The 23,547-nt window shown below is 46.2% G+C and overlaps 2 protein-coding genes across 5 annotated transcripts in view; both read right to left on the reverse strand.

Moving 5' to 3' along the window:
• The window catches only part of raver2 (ribonucleoprotein, PTB-binding 2), a 39,555-nt gene extending 23,106 nt beyond the window's left edge, over positions 1-16,449 (reverse strand). The window contains exons 1-2 of the mRNA XM_027032024.3: positions 16,070-16,449; positions 10,582-10,648 (exon numbers count right to left, since the gene is read on the reverse strand). Coding sequence (XP_026887825.2) covers positions 10,582-10,648; positions 16,070-16,318 — 316 coding nt within the window. The 5' untranslated portion in view covers positions 16,319-16,449. The remainder of the gene's footprint in view (positions 1-10,581; positions 10,649-16,069) is intronic.
• Positions 16,450-20,737: 4,288 nt separating this feature from the next.
• Positions 20,738-23,547, reverse strand: part of cachd1 (cache domain containing 1) — a 52,383-nt gene continuing 49,573 nt past the window's right edge. For all 4 annotated transcript variants that reach the window (XM_035524640.2, XM_081717155.1, XM_081717154.1 and 1 more), the window contains one exon: positions 20,738-22,258. In XM_035524640.2, the coding sequence (XP_035380533.1) occupies positions 22,011-22,258 (248 nt within the window). In that variant the 3' untranslated portion in view covers positions 20,738-22,010. The remainder of the gene's footprint in view (positions 22,259-23,547) is intronic.

The following is a 23,547-nucleotide window of genomic DNA, read 5'->3' on the forward strand; positions in this document are numbered from 1 at the left end:
TTATTCTGCTGCGCTTGTTAAGCTTATTAGTGGGGAATTCCAATGCTTTTGCAACATTTATAGTGAATTATCTCTGCGGGCTTCACAGTATCTGAGCAGTTTGTTTGCCGTGGGGCGTAGAACTGGAGTGTCCTGGGTTCAAAACAGTCCAGTACGACTGCAAGCATGTAAAGATTTTTAATTTAAGTTTACACATCTTGTCCTCTGGTTATGAATTTTGAATTAGATGTTTAACAAATTAAGAGACCACTATTTGCACAAAAATGTTATATACCTATTAGTTTAATAGTTAATATTCTGGCGATGCTGGTTTCAGTTAGCTGTGTTCCTACACGCAATTGCTTGTTCACATGCAGAATTTCATATTTTTTCAGCAGAAGCCAGCGAAGCATTACGACCTGCAACTTTCAGTTCTAGGAAAATGTGCATTCTGTTCTTTATCAGATCTTTCCCTCAAATGGAAATAAAAGCACAACTGTTATGAATACCCCGCTGCTGAAATAGCAGCACATTACTGTTGCTAAGAGCAATTTTGCTGTCTCATTTGATGCTCCGCGGGAGCATACGAGAGGATTCTTTCATGTATTTTATTTTATAAGCATGCATTTCATGTAGCAACCACCAAAGGCACTTTAAAACACTGTGAAAGGTGGTGGTGGTGGTGGGGGGATGTTTCTGGCGAAAAACATTGACATTTTCTTTTAGGATTTCCGAAGCCTGCTAAGCTTGTATCATCCTAGTATTAGCAGAGTCTCACCCACCTCTCGGTGACATACAAATGAGCTGTTCTGACACCGTGAACAATGGAGCTCGTTAAAGCTCATCAGCGCTCATTAAGGCAGGGTGTGAAAGATCACTGCATGTAAAACACGAAGATTTTGCATTCCCTCTCCTTAATGGATCTCGGGAACAATGCGTCCGTGTCCCGCCGTCTTCCTACGGGGCCGCCAAACATCATTACTGCCAACTGTGCCGTCAAACGGACGCGGAACGCTCTGCTTTTGAGCCGCTTCGGCCCACAACGCGCCATGACGAGGTCCGGGGCGCCGCGGCGGCGGCTGCGTAGGCTCCGACGGGGGCTGGGTGTCGTTGCCAGACGGGGGGCAGGGCCGGGCTGGGCCCGCTGTCTGCGCTTTAGGCGGCGATTTGACAGAGTGTCCTCCCCACTGCTGTAACCGCTGCTAGCCGAACACAAACACCGCCACCTGCTGCTTTACGGCACGTCAATTACCAGGGAAACCCTATCAGAATCCACTACCGCCCTACACCCACAGCCCCACCCACACGCACATCTATGCACACAGACGCACCCACGCCCTCATCCAGACACACAAACACTGAATCACACACGACCGCCCCCCCCCAACACACACACCTATCCATGCGCCCACCCACATCCCCAGCAGACAGTCACATAATGCATCCCGTCAAATCACTAGTTTATCCTTAGCCTACGCATACACACAGCCTACAGGTTTTAACTAGTTGATCTCATCATTTCTGACATCCTTTCTGTCATTTCTGTAATGGACACACGCGGACCCACCCACACACCCACAGTCTACACAGACTCCTTTAATCCTCCACCTGTTCCACAGAGGCATGCCAGCTAGCGCTGAAAACACGTGAAGCAAAAAAACCAAAACAAACAAACAAACAAAAAAAACAATAGACATGAAGATGAAAGGTGAACATGACAAGATGCAGCCTTTCATCCTCGGGCGCGCCTGTCCTCTGTACGGAGACCGTGGGTAAATGCATACTTCACTCCAGACATTTGGTTTATGCAGTCAGGTACCGCAGATGCTATCTTGAAAGATGCCTTCTGTTGGAACATGAATTTCACTTGAGATCTTCGGGAGCGCTCGCATGTACTGGCACACAGTGGGTTAAAGGCGCAAAGCTACAGCCACCACGATCTTTATGGGCCACAGACAAAATACACATGAGAATGAGGACGCGCTGCTTAAATGGCCAGTCTCTCTGCCTAGTGAAAGATCTCAGTGTCTCGGTGTCTGTCGGGATCAGGGTTACAATTTTATATTGTCACATGCATATCATCAAACACATAAGGCTTGCTGTGTTTAACACCGCAAAAAACCTGCAGGAAAAATCTAATAAATAACAAGTGCAGACTGAAATCCATATCAAATGACACAAGAACAGAGACTCAAAATAACACACACACCACGAGTAACAGCCACAAAGACTCATTAAAAGACTGGGTGAAGCTCTCCGGTAATGGAGCAGTTGTGGACCTGAGCAATGCAGCCTGAACATTTGAATATACTGTGCTCTTTACCAGACATGACTCACAGTAAGTACTCTGGCCTTTATCCTGCTGCCTATGCATGCAAGCGTATAGATGCATGTGTGCGCACGTGTGTGTGGGCTCCTGGTCTGCCTCCCATTCCCATTCTTGCCACTGAATCAATTAATGATGATCCCCTTCTGTTTTCCCTGCATCAGTCAGCCGACTGAAGTGCTCAGTGAGCCCGGCAGCGACTCCCACACGCTCCTGTAAAAAGCCCCTCTCCGACCACAAGAAGACGACACCCCCTCGCTGCTAATGGACCCGCTCCCTTCCCCCGCATCGATCTTCATCACTCTCGTCACACTCCTGTGTCCGCACGCGCTCATTGAGTGCCTGTGCATGTGCATTCTCTGTCGTTGTGTATATCTGATTGTGATTCACACAAACACTCCAGTGCATGCCTCTTTCCACGTCTGTGATTCGTACAAACACTCCAGTGCCTGCCTCTTTCCACGTCTGTGATTCGTACAACCATTCCAGTGCATGCCTCTTTCCACGTCTGTGATTCGTACAAACACTCCAGTGCATGCCTCTTTCCACGTCTGTGATTCGTACAAACACTCCAGTGCATGCCTCTTTCCACGTCTGTGATTCGTACAACCATTCCAGTGCCTGCCTCTTTCCACGTCTGTGATTCGTACAAACACTCCAGTGCCTGCCTCTTTCCACGTCTGTGATTCGTACAAACACTCCAGTGCCTGCCTCTTTCCATGTCTGTGATTCGTACAACCATTCCAGTGCATGCCTCTTTCCACGTCTGTGATTCGTACAAACACTCCAGTGCCTGCCTCTTTCGACGTCTGTGATTCGTACAAACACTCCAGTGCCTGCCTCTTTCCACGTCTGTGATTCGTACAAACACTCCAGTGCATGCCTCTTTCCACGTCTGTGATTCGTACAAACATTCCAGTGCATGCCTCTTTCCACGTCTGTGATTCGCACAAACACTCCAGTGCCTGCCTCTTTCCACGTCTGTGATTCGTACAAACACTCCAGTGCCTGCCTCTTTCCATGTCTGTGATTCGTACAACCATTCCAGTGCATGCCTCTTTCCACATCTGTGATTCGTACAAACACTCCAGTGCCTGCCTCTTTCCACGTCTGTGATTCGTACAAACACTCCAGTGCCTGCCTCTTTCCACGTCTGTGATTCGTACAAACACTCCAGTGCCTGCCTCTTTCCACGTCTGTGATTCGTACAAACACTCCAGTGCATGCCTCTTTCCATGTCTGTGATTCGTACAACCATTCCAGTGCCTGCCTCTTTCCATGTCTGTGATTCGTACAACCATTCCAGTGCATGCCTCTTTCCGTGTCTGATTCTGATTCTTACAAACACTCTAGCTAGACTTTTCCCGTATGATTCTGATTCATAGAAACACTCCAGTGCAAGACGTTTTCTGTACCTGATTGTGATTTCTTACGAACACTCCAGCGCGAGACTTTTTCCATACCTGATTGCGAATCGTACAAACACTCCAGCGCAAGACCTTTTCCGTACCTGATTGTGATTCGTACGAACACTCCAGTGTGAGACTTTTCCCGCGAGACTTTACCACCGTAGCCTTCTCCTTCGCAACGCGGTAAGTCCTCCATCCAGCTGACTGAGGGCAGCCTGTGCGAGTTTCACTGTTGCTTGCGGCTGTCGGATGTCGGTAGTGTCAGGCAGCCTCTCGGATCTGCTGCGGCAAGATTTGAGCTGACGAGTTGCCCCCAGGGAGTGTGGTGAGTACGACACTCGCACGCCAATTAATTTCCGTGCTGTAAATCAGTCGTTTAAAAATCGCGTACAGCAAACAAGGACCCACGTGACGAAAGCTGAGGCGTGAGATGACAGCATGTGCCATTGGGTTGGTGCGTTTGCCGGGCCGTTGAGATCTGCAGCGAGCTGTTATCTGTGCTCTGTCTCTCAGTGCGGGGTAAGCCATGCTGTTAGAGAGCGGCGTGGTGCTGTCAGCTACATGGGACGAATCCCCAGATACACAGCTAATGGCTCAGGTCTTCCAGATTCTGCCTTCCGCCATAGAAATGTCCAAGTCTCAGTGATTTGTGTGCTAGAGTAGAAAAACAAATCTCGGCTCTTTTTAAAGGTAGCATTATGTCCAGAAATATCAGATGCTGCAATGGGTACAAGTGTGGCAGGGAAGCTGAAGGTTAGGGGTATATTTGCTGTCTCTTCAAAGCGCACACTGGGGAGGGGACACACCAGTGAAAACAAAGTGGCAAGATTTCAGCTCCGTTTTTATTGTACTGTCTATTAACAGAATAAAATGGCAGAAAAAAAAAAAACTTCAGGGTTTGGTATCACTTGTCTGCAGATATATAATGCACCGCAATTTTTTCACCACACAGAAATCTCCCTGTTGTGTGTTTTGGTTATCATTATTTCCACACAATGCACAGTCACAGTCTGAACAACCTGGCCCAGCATCACACAGTGTGAATGCCGGGCACAAACGACCTCATCACCACGGTTACCATTATCAGTTGCTACCAGCTTGTCTTCGCAACAGCACCTTCTCAACAATGGCACAGCTAGTTACACTGAATTATGTAGGGTCTAATCACTCAATTAGCCACCTTGCCTCACACTCATGTACAAACATACACAATTATTATACGTACAGCCCGGTACATGCAGTGAAAACACGCTGTAGGTCTTACACAGCAATCGGAGTTCAGATCAGTGCTGCCAGGTCACGTCTGAATTAACGGTCCACAGCGATAACGGCATAACATGGCAATAACATGGGTGAGCTTCGACATGCTTGGCCCTAGAAGACATTGCATTAATGCTTTTTAATGGTGTTAATTAGATTACAGGCTCATTCCGTATACGTAGCGTCGAGGAGCCATTACTCCATAAAACTATTAAAAAGGCTCAGGAGAAATCCAGTAACATTGCACTGTTGTAGGCACTGTTGCCCTGTTCTATTAGAAGTAGTGCAGCCACCATGGATGCCTAAATGCCAGGAACAGCGTGTCTAGTCCAGTGTCCCCATCGGGAAAGGAACAGCGTGTCTAGTCCAGTGTCCCCATCGGGAAAGGAACAGCGTGTCTAGTCCAGTGTCCCCATCGGGAAAGGAACAGCGTGTCTAGACCAGTGTCCCCACCGGGAAAGGAACAGCGTGTCTAGTCCAGTGTCCCCATCGGAAAAGGAACAGCGTGTCTAGTCCAGTGTCCCCATCGGGAAAGGAACAGCGTGTCTAGTCCAGTGTCCCCATCGGAAAAGGAACAGCGTGTCTAGTCCAGTGTCCCCATCGGGAAAGGAACAGCGTGTCTAGTCCAGTGTCCCCATCGGGAAAGTAACAGCGTGTCTAGTCCAGTGTCCCCATCGGGAAAGGAACAGCGTGTCTAGTCCAGTGTCCCCATCGGAAAAGGAACAGCGTGTCTAGTCCAGTGTCCCCATCGGAAAAGGAACAGCGTGTCTAGTCCAGTGTCCCCATCGGAAAAGGAACAGCGTGTCTAGTCCAGTGTCCCCATCGGGAAAGGAACAGCGTGTCTAGTCCAGTGTCCCCATCGGGAAAGGAACAGCGTGTCTAGTCCAGTGTCCCCATCGGAAAAGGAACAGCGTGTCTAGTCCAGTGTCCCCATCGGAAAAGGAACAGCGTGTCTAGTCCAGTGTCCCCATCGGAAAAGGAACAGCGTGTCTAGTCCAGTGTCCCCATCGGAAAAGGAACAGCGTGTCTAGTCCAGTGTCCCCATCGGGAAAGGAACAGCGTGTCTAGTCCAGTGTCCCCATCGGGAAAGGAACAGCGTGTCTAGTCCAGTGTCCCCATCGGAAAAGGAACAGCGTGTCTAGTCCAGTGTCCCCATTGGGAAAGGAACAGCGTGTCTAGTCCAGTGTCCCCATCGGAAAAGGAACAGCGTGTCTAGTCCAGTGTCCCCTCTGTGCCAGAGCAGCACAGCAGTAAACAGAGCTTTCCCCAATCCCCACAGATCAGTGAAACCCCGTATAAGAAGGGGTTCACTTATGAAGGATTTTTAAAAAGTCTGACATCACATTAGATGTTTACAATCAAAGAAAGTACTTTCCTTTTGCCTGGATGCTTTCTTTGGTGTGTCACTGAAATTCCAGGTTTGTGTTGTTGAGCAAGCTATCTTCCTGAATAATCATCTAAACTTTAAAAGGATCTAAACTTTACCAGAGAACTATTCATCCTAGGGAATTACAAATATTACAATTATAGAAGAAAATGAAAGAATAATGTGTTAGCTAAACACAATCCTCAGGGACATCATATCGTCTACGCATACTTTGTATGTATGTCTTAGACTGGATGATTTTAGTATTATAGTATATGATCAACACAAACATTATTATGTCGTTATTATTATTTCAACACATAAAACCTCAATCAGCTGTATTAAAGTACATCAGGCCTAAATTCAAGCTATTTGTCATGTTTGGACTTCACATCCTTTAATAGAGCTTTGTCTGAACCAGGCTAAAAAACTGGGTTTATCCCTCATAAGCACATACAAACACCACATTACAAGCTAAGAGAGGACACAATATTCAATACTGATGCCAAATCCATTACAGGACTAGTTCTGATACCAGCCATTAGCCTCTTAATAGACTGTGTCCCCTGTTTCTTCATGAGGAAAAAGCTAGCAAAGTTAGCACTGGCTTAACCTAGGCCGTCTTCGTCCCCGTGTGTCTTTATTACCGGACACCGCTGTCCAAACAAAAGGTCCGTTGTTAACGTCTGATTCCCATGCCCACCACTTCCATCGTCATTCCAGTAGCTGGCCAGAACACTGCACATACTTTCTGAATTCCATCACAGCTTCCCCTACTGACACATGCAGGTTTTTAAACTCCAAAAGCCCAGCGAATGGCGAAATGTGGGTCTGCAGGCTAATGGCAAACACTAAGTGGTAGAACAACAGACAGACATCTGCATGCCAACGGCAGCATCTGCTCCCACGTGTGCTGGATGTGCCGAGCCAAGCTCTATGCAAACTTTACACAGGGGACAGAGGATAAATATTCTTCATTACCTGAAAACATGAAGCAATATTTAAGAGCAAACCCCTCCGGAAGGGTTGCTCTCTCTCTCTTTCTCTCTCACTCACACGCACGTGCGCGCGCGCACGTACACACACACACACACACACACTCACACACACACTCACACACACACTCACACACACACTCACACACACACATACACACACACATACACACACACATACACACACACATACACACACACATACACACACACACTTTAATTCAGATTGTTCAATCCATCTTCATCTACCGTCTCCTTCAAAGAAATGCACACCTCCGGTAAACTGCTCATGTAGAAGGTTTACGTTATGACAGCGGCACAAACTCCCATGGGGAGCAGGCAGTTGGTGGGGGAACGTCTCATGTCCAACAGCATCCTTTGATGCTGGTAATTCAATTAGAGCGTCTTTGGAGGAGGTCGAGTGGCGTGGTACACTGGCTGTTCCGCTCCCCGATGGAGATGAGTCACAGTAGACTGGACCCTGGGCGAAGGCTCACTTTTGATAGCGTCCCATAGCATCGTTTCAGAAAGCCACGTTCACAGTTCCCACAAGCAGAAATCTCACAACTAGAGAGCTTCGCTCTGCCAAGGCTCACGGGCCCATTAAATGTGAGCACCAACATCTCATACAATTCTGGAATTTGAAAATAAGATTCAAAACAGCCTCTTCCCTTCCAGGCTGATCTTATTCTCCGCATGCCAGAAAATCCAAGTGCTACTGTCTGAGGAGTTCCCGTGTAATCCACTATCGGCAAAAAATAAATAAACAAATCCCCCACCCACCTAGTTCTGAGCACACGGCTTCTGCAGAAAAAGGTCACTGAAGAGGCAACATGTTAAAGTTCAGAAGGGTATACTGGGTCAGACGAGCCTCTGGATTAAGAGATGGCTGTGTAGTTATGTTACATCATGTGTGCAGAAGATTAAATCCTGACAAATTAAAGCCAAATATTGATTCTGGTGCTGTGCAGCCTTTAAGGAGACCTAAACTAATGTTCTGTGTGGCTGCCTCCATATTACCAGCAGCGTGCACGACATGCGCTTCTACTTGTGAGGCAAGCAGGGCCTACTGCCATTCCAGGAAGTCTAAACATTTCTAAATTCTGCTAAGGTGGGAGGGATCCTCCAGCCTGGCTCTTTACAGCGGCGGAACCAATCCCACAACACGCATAACCATTTCACCACCTTCGGAAAAGTCTTTTGGAATTAAACCTCTGTGGGTTGAGCACTGGCACGCTGGAGGGGACGGAGCAGGGGATCGTGGGAAGTGACAGACAGACCACCAGTCAGGCAGCTGTCTGTAGAAGGTCAAGGTTTGTCTCTAGTTTGTTCCACAGTATATCGTCTGTACTTTGAAACAGGTGTGGAGCTTCAGTTCATCTGCTCGTGTGTGTTAATGATTTGAACAGGTTTTCTATGCATTGTGCCACAAAAAAAATCAAGCTGATTGATCAGAATTATACTTCCATGGTTTTGTTACAAACTGTTCATTCAAAACACCAGCCATGCAAATATGCACTTCAAAAATAGAAGTGACAAATAGTAAAAACATTAATGAAATATTTACACCAAATACGTTTTTGCAAGTTACAACAAAGAGGTGTAGTTTTGCAACCAACACTAAGCCGTTATGTTCACTTGTTGGCTGTTGTCACATGCAAAGGCAGTATCACAGAAGGATGCAATATGTACATAAACTGAACAAGTCACAAAAATATTTTTGTTCAACCACTGTATTCCATCGATCCAACATACAAAGAAATATACTCATAAATAATGCAGGCCAGGCCTGTGACATCAAGGTTGCACCAGTTTTTTTGGTAATATTTTGTAATTATTTTATTAAACCAAATAATTATACAGATTGTTCAAAACATGCTATGAACAAGCTTATGGACCTATGGCATCAGAAGGACCACTAGCACGGTGATGGACGTTTCCAAGCGCCGAGGTCAGTCAGCGGCGCGTGGAGACTGATGGGTTGAAATGTGAGCATGCATTGGCACTATCTGTGATGCGAAAGGAAGCCCTCGTTGGCAGGCCATTAACCGGCCGGAACACACTAGCCAAAGAGTGTCCGTGAACCCGCGCCCTATAACAATGACATGCAGTGGAGGAGAAGTAGGAGAATTCCTTCCTGGTACTCGACAGCTTTGGGAATATCAGAACACGCTTCTGCTCCAAGCAGGTAAGGACTCTTTCTGCCTCGAATATCCGATCCCTCTGTGTTTCTCAGCCCTACTGCTGCCATTCTGTTTCATTCTCCGTCTCTTCTCTGTTGATAAGTCCTCTCTGACCTTTAGCGCCAGTCCAATATCTGTCCTATTTTAGAGGGCACTCTTTAACTCCTCACTGGGACGGTTTTCATCTTTTTGACATTTTAACCCTGCACAGGTAGGTCATAAACCGCTCTTGGCACTCTATTACAGAGGAAGAATGTATACCAGCGCTCCAGTGGAGCTCACAGCTAGGCCTGGTACTCTTTCAACAATGACACCAGAGCCCCAGCTGGTGAGACGGGAGACGATGGGCTACGAGATCATAGGGTTTCACCTTCATCTCCAAAACATGACCGATTAGAGGCTGCAGGAATGCCTGCTATGTGACCGGCAGTTTTAGGGGCTCCTGATATTTCAGAGCGCCACGGCTCTTTGTAGGAGGGCCCAGTTACCGTGCAAATACTGCTAATCGTGTGGGCAGCCGATACAGGCCCCTGGGAGGCCAGCGTCTGCTCGAGTCAGGGCTCCCTGCCGTGAGAGCATGAGGAAGAGGTAGGCTGCACTCTGCGGCATCTGCAGTCACAGGCGTGCTCGCGACACTGCAGCGCTCCGTCTACAGCTGTTCCCGCAAAATAAGGCTTTAAAATAGGCGAACAGAGTGAACAAACAAACAAATAAATAAATAAGAGAGAAGTACTGGTATTAAACAAATAAATAGGAAGGAAAGAGTCGCACGCAGACTTCAGAAACGTGTGTATTACACAACAGCCAAGATTACGCTTCCGCAGACGTTTGGGTGTTTCCAACAATCAAGGTGCGACCTGAGCGCACGATGAAGCGGTTCTCATTGAGCACTCGTCTGACCCCCGGGGCCGCGGACCTCACAGCGGCGCGGCTGGGGTCAGATGGCGTGGGCAGACTGGGAGCTCTATGTGCAGTGTTTTGATGTCTGAGACGGAGCGATTTCAGAATATAGAGATCCATTAGAAACACAAGAGCTGTAGGACGACTGAAAAAGAGCAATTACCTGTTCCTTTATTCCTGTCCACAAAACAGTACTTGAGCTCGTACTCGCGCAGAATATCATGTACCTCCTGTTGAAATACACGAGAGAGAGAAAGAGAGAGAGACTAAAAGTTAATGTCTTGACACAGTATAACAGCAGAACTGAGACATAAAATAAATCATTTGAAATAGGTGTAATCCCAAATGGTATACATCATGGATAACATTCAAAAGACATAAATAAATAACAGGTTTCAATTTCACAACATATCATGTATCGCGAAGTAAGACGCAACTGCATATTTATTAGGTTATGGAGATGTAAGTATATATGGATGAACTATTTAGGATTAGGGATGAGTGCCTTATGGATTCTGCCATATGGAATATCATATATACTGATGTATATTTATAGGTGTTAAGGATTTTTAAATTGGTTTTATACAGTATATATAAAATATATACTGTGGAGACTTTATTTGGCAGAAGTTTCAATTTAAGACAATCTGAAAGACAAAGAATAGTGCAATTGGGGTTCCAGGAAGGCATTAAAACAAGCTAGACAAACCTTTGAACGACGGTCATGAAATACAATAAAACCCACTTTTAAACTTCATTTGTGTTTTAATAATAAAGTCATAATGTTGTAGTTCTTTCACAAAAGCAGTATAGGAAAGAATCACAGTTTGGCAGACGACTCAGTTTTGCACAGCAGCTGACGTGTCATGTTCACTTCAAGTGCGTGCGTGCGTGTGTGTGTGTTTGGGTGGGGGGTGTGTGATGAGAAGACTTCCCAACAGAAGTCTGGCAAACACACTTGACCTCAGGACACGAAATCTTCCAGCCCTAACTAGAAGAGGCCTCAAGTGTCTGAACTGTTTGCTCTTCCTAATGTTCTCCTTTATGACCTGTAGCCTGCCCAACACACACACGTATACACACACACACACACACACACACAAACACACGAGTAATTGCAAATATGCACAAACACAACTGAGCCATAATGAAGAAATATTAAAAAAAAAAACAACAACACAGTCCCAGTGGTGTGAATATGTAAATGAGGCATCCTGTTAAAACACACTTCATTAAATGCAGGTTCCTCTGTGTGCTGCAGATCTTTATCACTTGCATGCATGAGCGTAGGCACTTTCACCCACTCACACACACACCCACAAAGTCTCTTCCTCCTACCTTTTAAGGTCACAGACCAGGCATGGCTGTCACATCTACTACGTGCTTGTGTGTGAGAGAGTTCTGTAGTGTCTAGCAGCTAGGAGCTACTAGCCTGGGTAGTATCAACCCACAGTATTAACGTAATAATGCATTACGTTATTCCTGACTGGCTTCATTTCAGTCATGCCATTATCGAAAGAGGTGCAGGGGTCAGAGGCCTGGGGATGGCTGTCCTGGCTGGCTTAGGTTTTCGTGTACTCCCTGTCTCCTTCTGCGGATAACTGAGAGGAGTGTGAGCCCACTGGTGTCCCATTACGGCAGCACTGGAGGCATTGTTGTTCCATCAGGGAAGCAAGTGAAACTGAGGCTCTCTCTCCATCTCTTCATAAAAGATGTAAATGCATCCAGTTTGGTTTGCAAATTTAGCTAGCTTTATCACACATGCGCGAAATGTACTACGATGCACTTGAATGTCACAACACCCCAGTACTGACTCAAAAGCGGCTTGAATACAAGGAGACGCGGCGTTGAGCTGTGCCTCGTGTGATGCATGCAGCTCTTCCCTGCCGCCCTGCTCCGAGGGAGATTGGAAGAGTAGCTGTGGAAAAAGAGTGCCTCCTCTCACAGTCCTCCCAGCTCAAACGCTTCCATCCCTGTGGCAAAATCCCACCCAGGCGTCGCCAACGTTGTGAAATCACTGGTCCTTTGTCGCACATTTCTGATAACAAAATTCCACGCAAATGGTTCCCCGACGCATATGGCGTCACGTCGAAGAGCCGAACACACCGCCATCCAAATATGGCCCACGACCATGTGAAACCCAAATGCTAAGCTCTTAACTCCCAATCTCGCAAACCGGTTAAGTACGTAAATTCATTTCTGCCCTTTCTCACATCCTGTCTGACAGTCAATGGAGCCTAGTCTTCGGTAATTCACTTTCTAAGCCCTCCCAGAGAGCAGGGAGCGCTCGCCCTCGATCTCTAATCAGAGCCGCCGAGACTCCCCGACACAATAAAGCCTGCCTCAGCTGTGGCATAGTCTCAGCCCAGCTGCGCTGCACTGCGCGCGCTCTAATGGCCCTTAAATGGGCCGCGAGGCTGGTGGAGAGAACAGCCAAGCACGTGGATACGGATTACATGTCAGGGGGGTTCTGCTCACCAGTGTGAGGGTGTGTCTGTACTGTATGTACAAGCTGCTATTAAAGTGTAATCACCCTGCAGCGATTTCAACCCAGCATCTGGAAGAATGGAAAGAGTTTCTTTCACTGGGTTAATATGTCTGCCCCTCTACTGTGACCTGCACACACACACACACACATTACTGGTCATAGCCTTTGCAGCCTGCCGGAGGGATTTAATCAGGTGTTTCGCACACAGGTATCTTGCACTTACTCTAGTTTTGCAAAAGGCAAAGCTGAAGCCAGGAGACACAGAGAGCCATTTCACAAGCAACCCGAGCACACGGTGGCTTCCCGATGCACTCTTGCCAACGTTTGGCTTCGGTGAGCACGGCTGTTTACAGCCCAGCTTTAGGATCATTGGGTGCTTGTGTTTTCGTCACGTTGCTAAAAAGGAGAGTCGTCTATCGGGCTCGAGCAGTCTAGCACGGCTGTGGCACCAACGTGAGCTCAGCTAACAACCCACAGTGCTGGCTCTGTGCGGTTTAAACCCTCCATCACACTGTGAATAGATTATATCGGTAAGGACCCACATATAACTATTCAGAGTCAAATCATTTGCTTCTGGGGCAGGATATGTTAGCACAGAAGTGAAAGGGAATTTTACATCCTCCTAAATGTTCTCGAGGACACAATGTACCCAATCATTCTGCATTAGATTTATTTACATTATGTGACTGGTAGAGCACTAAAGATTGCAAAGCTGTTTTAATTCCATCATCAGAAATTTAAGAACGAGAGAGAATGAGAATGAAATAAAGTGACAGTGATGAGAGAAAGCATGAGAGAGAGAGAGAGAGAGAGAGAGAGAGAGAGAGAGAGAGAGAGAGAGAGAGAGAGAGAAACAGAAAGAAACAGAACATTTTGGATATAAAGAACATTACAGCAGCAATTTTTGATAGAGCCTGTGGATAAGTAGCATACATGCCATTGCTAAGGAAACTTGTAAAACTTGAAGCCTATGTGGCATGGGCCAATCCTACAGAGATTAGTTGTCATTTCACATACATCATCTGCCTGTATTAACACCCCCAACTAATCTTATGGAAAGCTTGTCAATAAGCCTGTGAATGTAATGAGGTGTTGTAATAGGGAAAACAGAAACGTATATAGGACCGAGAACCACGGCTAATGTCACAGAGTACAAGAGTGACATAAGAGTAGATGTTGAGCAGTTGTGCCGCCTGACTAAACTACTGTTTATTCTTTAAGTAAAAACAGACCGAGGGGGCTTCCGAAGAGCAAAAGGACTGTTGTCACCTGTTCCAACACACACACACACACACACACACACACACTCTAACACACGAGGAAGGCCAGACTGTGCTCTCCCTGAAGGACTCCTTTCAAATAAAGAGCGCACGGCGCTTTGTGGTCGCACGGCTCAGAGTGCACAAACATCGCAGTATTTTCAGAGTCAGGATAAGGGGGAAATCGATGCAGCCACTGAGATTAATGTCCCCTTACGGTCTTTATTTAAATTAAAAAAAAACCACAACTTCAGAGCAACTAATAATTTCATAGCCAGCCTGGGATCAGTGGACCAAACCCGATAAACCCTCTGTCCACAACGTGTTGTGTGAGTGCATATCACTATCTTGGGGTAACAAGGCAGATAAAGGAAATTGAAAGAACGTGTTTGGGGCGCATATCTGACTCGGCGGTTTTCAAGAGTTGTAAAATCTCTGTATGCTTATAACAACGGTTTTGTATTCTTTACTAGATTGGTTCGGTCTGGTAACTGCGACACAAGCATCCATCATGTATTCCGGCGAAATATATATTTGGATTCCAAGGAACTCTTGGTTCGTAGCAGCAAAGTAAACACGCAAACTTAACCTGAATATCACACACAATCGGAAACGTACTGAGTATTATAGCCATGTCCTAAAAGATGTCACACACTGGGTTTACACACGCTCCTCCAGCACTAACGTCTGCATCGCTGCATCCGTCTGTCTTACCTGACTGCAAGAGACAGAGAACTATCGGCGCCCCGGACACCATTAGCACAGAGCTGTCTCCGACTCTAGAAATATTACTCTTTGCTCAAGGCCCGCAGCATCCATCATGTTTACTGACACTAATAATGTGGAGGAAAAACTCTGTGGGAAATTCCTCAGCCAGCCGCCTCACCGCGTTAGGTATGAACATCTTCCTCTCTTGCTTCTGTTTCAAGGATGGGAAAATCCTTGCAGCTCAAACGTGTTACCAACACACACACACTTCATCTCCATCTCTACCCAATTACAATCTGACGATCGGTGTATTAGTCTATTTCGGAATATCTTCACTTAAAATGTAGTTGTCTTTAGAATAATCCCGTGTCAACGCTTAAAACGCGTAAAACTGATACCAACCGCCCGGGCTGCGTCTCCTTTTGGCGTAAAGATGAACGGATCGACTCATCATTGCTCGCTCTCACCACATAACTACATTTTAGTCGAGTATGAAAAAGCCCATTCTGCAAGGGTGCACTAAAGGCGAATCGCATCAACCTGTGTTTTTCCTCTCTTTCTTATGCGCCGTGACAGTCACCAGAAGCCATTTAAAAGCTCTGTGTGATATTTATTCGGCCGCAGCCAGCGGGGAAAAAAAGGTAACGTGCTAAAGAAAGTTTCTGTGGAAGGTGCTCGCAGCTTTACGCTCATTTGCAGAAAACGACAGTGTTTCTGTTATGATTATTAACCCGAAGAGGATTAAACGATTTGCGTGCCTATAGCGGTTAGCTCATAAACAACTTGTGCGCTCCCCACGAAAGGGGTAACATTTCTGCTGCGCTTCTTCTAAGTCACAATTTGAAATATACAGGTGCGGTTATTTAAAGTAGGCTGCAAGCTTCGCGTAAACGGAACATTATTCACCAACTTACAGGCTATCATACTTTGCCAAAAATATATTTCCTTTATAGTGCGTCTGGAGGGCTGTTCATTCTATGCCATGTCGCTTCTATTCGGAATCATTTGGTAGTTGGTAACGCATTCCGTTCACATGAACTGGGAATAAAGTATATAAATGTCTTATGAAACTACTAGAACCAGCTAATTTAAAAATGAGCGAAAGTCAAGTTTAAAAAAACTTTCCTTTATAAATAGGCAAGACGGTGGAACTTTCTTTTTTCTTTTTTTGCCCAGTCGTATGAAAAGATCAGTACCTGGTTGCTTGCGTCCTGTGGCAGGTTCTTAATGAGGATTTTCCTCCTGTTGCTCAGCTCCCTGCGAGTTTTCTCCAGCCTTCTCTCGATTTCCTCGGGATCCAAATCGGGCAGATCTCGGAGGATGGTCCCCTCGGACGTCGCGTCTTCCTCCTGGCGGCTTTCGGGGCTGTCAGAGTCTGGGGAAGGTGAATTTCCCTGGTTTATTGCAAGCACTGTCGGCGGCTGGATGGAAGAAGCTGCCGCCATTTTGAAGCGCTCGGTGGAAAGTGAGTCGGAGCAGCATTGGGTGGGCGTCGATTTTTCCTTTCCCCCCCCCCCCCCTCTCTCCTCTAGATCAGATCGACAGCGGACTTGAGAGGAGAGGTAACGCACCCTCGCAGGCTTCCTCCATCCAGTTCAGCTGGCGACCTCCACCGATAGGAATATGAACAGTACAGAGGGGTCAGTTAGACTGCCAAGAGCAGGCTTGTGCCATCTCGCCTCAGGCCATTATCTTTCCAAACACTCTCACCTATCAAAGGAGACGCACTTATATCTTAGGACGCTATAAAATCAGAACCATTTGAAGACCGTTACGTTTTCTTATTTGAAACATAACTATGGATTCTTGAAAATGCAATGAATCGGTTTGGACAGAATGGAGCGCTAAAATACGCAGCTGAAGAGACATCAGGCGCTGGATTTCGTTCCAGTGGAGCCAATACAAAAGGCTTTAGGCTGTTATCTACATGTGATATGGGAATAGATGTGTGTGTGGGTGTGCAGAGAGCAACACACACTAAGTGTTAAAGGCCATCCACTGTCAGGCACTCTCGTAAGGTAAGATGCGCATGAATGAACGCTTTTCATTTCCAGCACATTTTAGCAATGTTTAGTGACGACTGCTATGGCAAGAGAGTATTTTTAAATATTTAGTTTAACCTCCTGCAGTAGCTTTAGAACAAGGAAATTAAACTGGCTAAATATGGGCATTTGATTATAATAGTATATTCTTATAACCGGACTGACAGGTCTGAAATAGGCTGCGCAAAAACTTCCAAACGGAACGCGCGTAATGCCGGTACTACTCGTCATTCCCAGTTCGCTCCCAGTCCACGGGGTTTGCGTCACGTCCAATTTGGTGAGCGAATTTTTGTTAATAGGCTTTTATCTCTGGAACACTAACCTTTCGGATGATACGATCCTGCACAATGCGTGTGTTTACTGGCCATTCCCCAGTCTGGCCCCAGTTAGTCTTGTGCAATGTTCGCATTGCTTTTTGCAGGGAAGCCCCGTGGCATGGCAAAGGGCCTACCCCGCTCAACAACGCCGGAGTGGGACCCTCGGAGTGTGATTCAGCTCGTCGCCGAGTAGGAGGAAGAGCGCAAACGAGGACGTTTCAAATGCGGAGAAGAGTGTTGTGTGGGCGCTGGCGAGCGAGCAAACCGAGCAAACCGAGCACCTGGGGACGCGCACGTTTATGTAAGGAGGTGATGCGATAAAAGCTTGAACTGTTCTCCAGCAGGAACCACGAGACGGTGAGCGGGGCCTGTTAGAGTTCCCCCAAACCCAGGGTGATTTATTCAGTTATGCGTCTGTTCCGTCCGTTTATGCAAAGGCGCGGTTGACGTATATTCACAGTTCGGTACGGGGAACAGTGGAATAATTAAAATAGTGCACTTTCACGTTCATCGCGTCCAAATGGCCTAATGAAGGGAAAGTTAAGTGATCCAGATCCTCTCTGAGCGGGACTTTGCGCAACCGGTAACCTGTAGCGTAGTATTGCCCAGACGGCATCTACGTGAACGGGAATGCTCCAGTTTTGTTCTCACCAACATCCACACACCCACACCCTCACACCCACTCTTAATGTATGCGTTTAAAGAAAAGGGGCGGATGAAACACTTACCTTACATTGGCTTCCACCGTACACAGAACCGCATACACGTCCAGGTTCTAGATGGTCTTGTACAACCACAACCCTAAAAAGGGTTCAGTTACATCAGGTCCTTGTGTTGTGTGAAATATGAATGAGTATATTTGGTATTCATTGAAATCTTAGCATAAACCATTACTAATATTGATAGTGGGATGTTGGCAGTATTTGTTCAGCACTAAGTTTAATCATTTTTGTACATGCAGAAGTTAACAAGCTCATCTGCAATGACACTAATTCCACCCCCCAAAAAAAGCACAGAGCAGTAAAATAGTAGCACATCAGGTCTAAAGATTAGAGTTAAGAGAACAGTTAGAGAATAGTGCATTACTGGATCAGTAGTATAACTAAATTCACCTTCTCCTAAAAGTAAACATCTTTGAAAGCCTTAGGGAGGGTTTTTAGTATCCTACAACCTTCACAAGAAGAACATTGTCTTAAAACATGTTTTTATTAAGTTAAACTTTTTCCTTCAACCCTTCAATGAAATTGTATTCTCCTCTGGCATTCAATCTACAGGTTTTGGGATCATTCTTTTCTGTTCTGTAATAATGGCATATTCAGTATTGTTAAAAAACAAGCTAGATGTGGCAGGTGTAATGTGTGAAAGTACTTTTAACTGCAGTAGGCAGTGTCATATCAATGTATATGCACACATCAGTGTATATCACCAAAACACCAACCAAAAAAGGGCAACTGTCCAAATATAAAGCCCATCATTAAATGCACAATAACCTTCAAGATCCTTAAAGAACTGTTTTAGAAATTTTTAAATCTATTCAGGAAAAACAAACAAAAAAGGGTTGGTTGTGACTTGCGATGCATGCAGTTAACCGCTATTCTGTTTAATCTTGGCTATTTTAGCATGTTCCTTAGAAGTATGTTGCAATTTCCTGCCTGGTGTGATATAATAAAAGTTGACCAACTTCACTTAATTATTTTAAGATTTTCACTGAACAGTAGCTTTGAAAAAGACTTTTCAATTAGTTATGCCACAATGTCTGTCTCACTTATAATCATCATTCAAAGTTAGCTAGTTATATAGACAGCAATGATTTCCTAACCTAATAATGCTGTAGCTTCTTCTTAAGAACCAGTGTTATGGATTGGGCCAGGCTGCTACAGGCCAGCCATCGTATTGAAAATCCTAAATTTCATAGGTCAGATTTCTTATCATTTCGCTAATAGACCTACATAACCCTTCAAAACTCACTGCTCAAAAAAACTTAAGGGAACACTTTAGCCACACATTAGATCTCGATGAATAAAAGATTCAAGTTAAAAATCAAAGTAAAACTTGAAATGCAGGCTGATCCAATTCGTGTGAATTTCATCACCGCAACTCAATGTGACTAAGTAGGATGTATGGCCCCTACATGCCTGTATGCACTCCCAACAACATCTGGGCACGCTTCCGAAGAGATGACGGATGGTGTCCTGGAGGATCTCCTCCCAGACCTGGATCAGGGCTTCAGTGAGCTCCTGGACAGGTCTGAAAATGGCTCAGTGGATTTCATACTTGTACCTAACAGCAGTTAGGCTACCTTTGGCCATCACGTGGAGGTTTGACCAAACCCGTCACGCCGGACGATGCCACAGGCCGCGTAATGTTCACCACGGCATCTCCAACCTTTTTTTCCCCCCCAATGTCTGTCAAACACGCTCTGTGTGGACCTACTCTCGTCCGGGAACAGACCAGGGTGCCAGCAGCGGACCCGCCGATTCTGGTGTTCCCTGGTTAATGCCAATCAAGCTGCATGGTGCTGGGCTGTGAGCACAGGTCCCACTAGAGCATGTGAGACCCTCATGACACCCTCATCGAGTCTGACAGTTTGTTCAGAAACATGCACACCGGCAGTCCGCTGGACGTCATTCTATGGAGCTCTGGCAGTGCTCCTCCTGTTCCCCCTTGCAGAAAGGAACAGATAACGGTCCTTCTGCTGGGATGATGCCATTCCAGGGACCCTGTCTAGCTCTCCTCGTGTATCGGCCCATGTCCCAGTATCTCCTCCATGCTCCATCCATATGACTGTGCTGAGAACTCTTGAGACAAAGCAAACCTTCTTGGGAGGGTACATATGGACGTACCATTGTGGAGGAGATGGACTACCTGGGCAACCTGAATGGGCCGCAGGTGTGGCCTCATGCTACCAGCAGTGACAAAGACACCAGTAAGCCACCAAACTACAGTACTGTAGAGAAGACACATCTTTGGCCACCAAGTGCAAAAAGATTCCCTGTTTGGGGGTTATCTTGCTGTTGCCTCTTGCTGCTAATGTTTCCTAACTGGACAGATTGATAACAGTGAAGTTTAATTCACTGGGTGTTATGCTGTGATAATTAAGTGCTCCCTTCATTTTTTTTTTTGAGCAGAGTATGACCAGAAGGGGCACACAGGCATGTGCACAGTGTGTGTGTGTGTGTGTGTGTGTGTGTGTGTGTGTGTGTGTGTGTGTGTGTGTGTTTGTGTGTGTGTGTGTGTGTGTGTGTGTATAAAATCCCATGCATTTTCTGCCACTTTATCTAGTGTGACTTTTCTTCAATAAAGCTCACTGGAAATCCATTTCTGCTGAGTTTGATTTGATTGGATGAACAAATGCAATCATATGCTAATTATTCGGCTCCCTCTGCTACAGCATCAGGTAAAATGGACCATTTGCAGCAACAGCAGGAAAGCTCTTGGCTCCCAAGAACTGACCTCTTTCAGCGAGTTAACCCAGACACAATAAAGCACTGCAGAGATGCAACCCTTAAGGACTGAACTCATTTATAACTACTTTGTTAAAGTTCAGATGTATATACATTGTATATTATTTAAATCTGGAAACAAAAGGCATAATCCCTCTGAAATCATATAAGCACAAAAGCCAAACATTTGGAACAGATGGCCACAACCTTGACAAAAGGATTTGGATATTTAAGCTTTCCATCAGGGAAAATATGATGTCATCCCATCAATACTCAATTACTCATAAAAATGCCACAATATCACACTAAACAAATGTATGATTCTGCCCTCAGTAAAAAGGATCCATCTGGGCCCACACAGACAATACTCTCAATAATAATAATAATAATAATAATAATAATAATAATAATAAATGTCCCCAAATCACTCACAGAGAACCCAATCGAATGGCTGGACTGATGGATGGGGATATTGTGACGAGAGCTTAAAACAGGCAGTGGTACATCTAAGCAGTTTTTTAATTATCATTATTATTTGGAGGTCACTGTTAAAAAGTCCAAAACAGCTGCGAGTGTTGTGCTTGGGAGGTGAAACACTTGGTCACGTTACAGTTTTCAGAGAATCTTGCCTTCATTTACACAGTCACAAATGACGACATCACAGGCTTGGAGTGAACCGGCCAGTGAGCGAAAGCTGCTTGCAATTTCTGCCTCCACTCCCAGATGGCTGGTGCTTGCACGCTGTTTCTCGCGCTGTCTCCCTCGCTCTGATGTTCAGCCGGCTCCATCCCTATTTGAATTTTTTTTTCTGCAGAAAACTCACAGTAACACGTGTGTCGTGTATGCGCCATGCATCCCATAATTCACTGCTGACCAAGCCAGGCAGTTTATAGATGTTTCTTCCATTCATCTCCTTCCACCTCAATTCCAGTTAAATAAATAGTAGAAAAATAATCCTTTACTCTTCATTTTTTCTTAAAAGAAAAATCTGAGATGCTTTGTGGCACTTAGAAGAAGCGTGAAGCCCCCCCTGGCTGCAACCTTACAGCAGCGCCCCGCGCTGTGAGGGGCTCCTGTGGGTTCAGGGTAAGCCCTGATTGGCTGCTGCCCATTCCTCATCAGAGAGGGTCCCCCCAGGACGCCGTGGCCCTGGCCTTTCCGCTGCGGGGGGTGGAGGGCGGAACGTGGATGTGGAGGATGAAGACAGGGCTCGGAGTGAAGTGGTATCAAACGGAAGGGAGCTGTGGGAGGGGTGAGGGGAGGAGTCACAGTCTTGAGGGGAGGTGTCACAGTCTTGGGGGGGGAGGAGTCACAGTCTTGGGGGGGGGGTGGAGCTCAGCACTCCGCATCCACACTGTGGACAGTGACGGCAGCTTGGAGGTGGTGCACGTGTGGGTGCAGCGCGTGGTGTGTGTGCACGTGCCGGTACGGTTGGAACTTGTGGCTGAGCAGGGCCGCTGTCTGTGGGGGCGTGTCCAGGTCCAGGTCCTCGTCGTGGTTGCCCACGTCCACCCCCGCTGAGAAGGGGTCATTGTTGCAGGGTGGGTTTTCACTGTCCTCCTGTGGGCTCATGGTGCTGTATCCTGTAGGTTCACGTACATACATGGAAATCTTCAGCAAATATGGAACTTATTGGTACCAACCAACCAACCAGCTAACCAATCATTTAGTCAGTCGATCAGTTCAATTAGTCTGTCAATGAAGACAGCAGTCAGACACTACCAGTGGTGGAAGGTACCACTACCTTTATAAAACAATCATTTTAACGTCCTCCAAAAACACTGTTTAAAGAATAAAGTGAAGCATAATCTGAAAAAGCCATTTAAGCTCCAAGTGACTGAGTCATACTGTAAACTGGAACATAACCCTTTCACTGAATCGTCACCTACTGTAGTCTAAATAGGAGTGTTTTTCTTGTTGTTTTGCAGCGTTTCAGTGTTTGTCAGACTGCCGGGCCACTGTGAAATGCTTATAGATGCTGTCTCTGCTGCTGAGGAATCCAGACGCAGCTGGCATAGATTCAAAGTTCTCTTCATTTCAAGCATATCTGGCATTGACAGCAAAATGTCTGAAAGCTTTTCACATTCAGTAAAACTGCTCTGCATTTCTGCTCTTTCAGAAATACACAGCGGAAACAGAAATTAAATATTTTAAATGTTCAGAAAAGACTGTAATCGTCTGCTGAGCAGGATCCTCGGTGGCCTCCCAGCTACCAGCCACATAATTAAGGAAGCACCGGGGCAGATGCTCTCACACTTGCGCCCCTCATTAATTTAATCACCCTTCAAATCTCAGGGGAAACCTGACAACACGGCACCGCTGCTACCTTAAAGTGTGCGTGCGAGAGTGTGCGCGGTGTCAGCGGGGAGACATGTCCCCAACACTGGGACTAAGCAGAACAGGACACCCCCCAAAAACGACATGCAACGCCTGCACTGGGAGGTCTCTCAGAGGACAAGGGACCCAGAAATAATTGACAGCTATTGCGACAGTGACAAACAAACCTACTGCCCAATTTCAGCAGCAACATTTTCTGACTGTTTTTTTGTTGTTGTTGTTTTGTTGTTAACTCGTTGCTGAATGTCAAAACGTGACCTGAAACAGATGACGTGAACATTTCCTGAACCTTGAGACACCACTGATGAGCAAATGACCCAGTCTTAAGCTTAAATATGTTCCATTAGGTAGGATGTTCTTCACTATGACTGCCGCTTCTATCCTGTGGGCGCTCAGCGCGCTCATTAAAGCAGCTCACAGACACTCATCCAGGTGTTTGGGGTCACCCGCCTTCGGAAAAGTGCTCCGGTATCGGAGGTAACCCGTGGATACCAGGCGTACTCCGAGCAGTGCGACAGAAAAGGACTCTCCTTTG

This window comes from Electrophorus electricus, chromosome 7 (assembly GCF_041902795.1).
Source record: "Electrophorus electricus isolate QZ-2024a chromosome 7, ASM4190279v1, whole genome shotgun sequence".
Lineage (NCBI taxonomy): Eukaryota > Metazoa > Chordata > Actinopteri > Gymnotiformes > Gymnotidae > Electrophorus > Electrophorus electricus.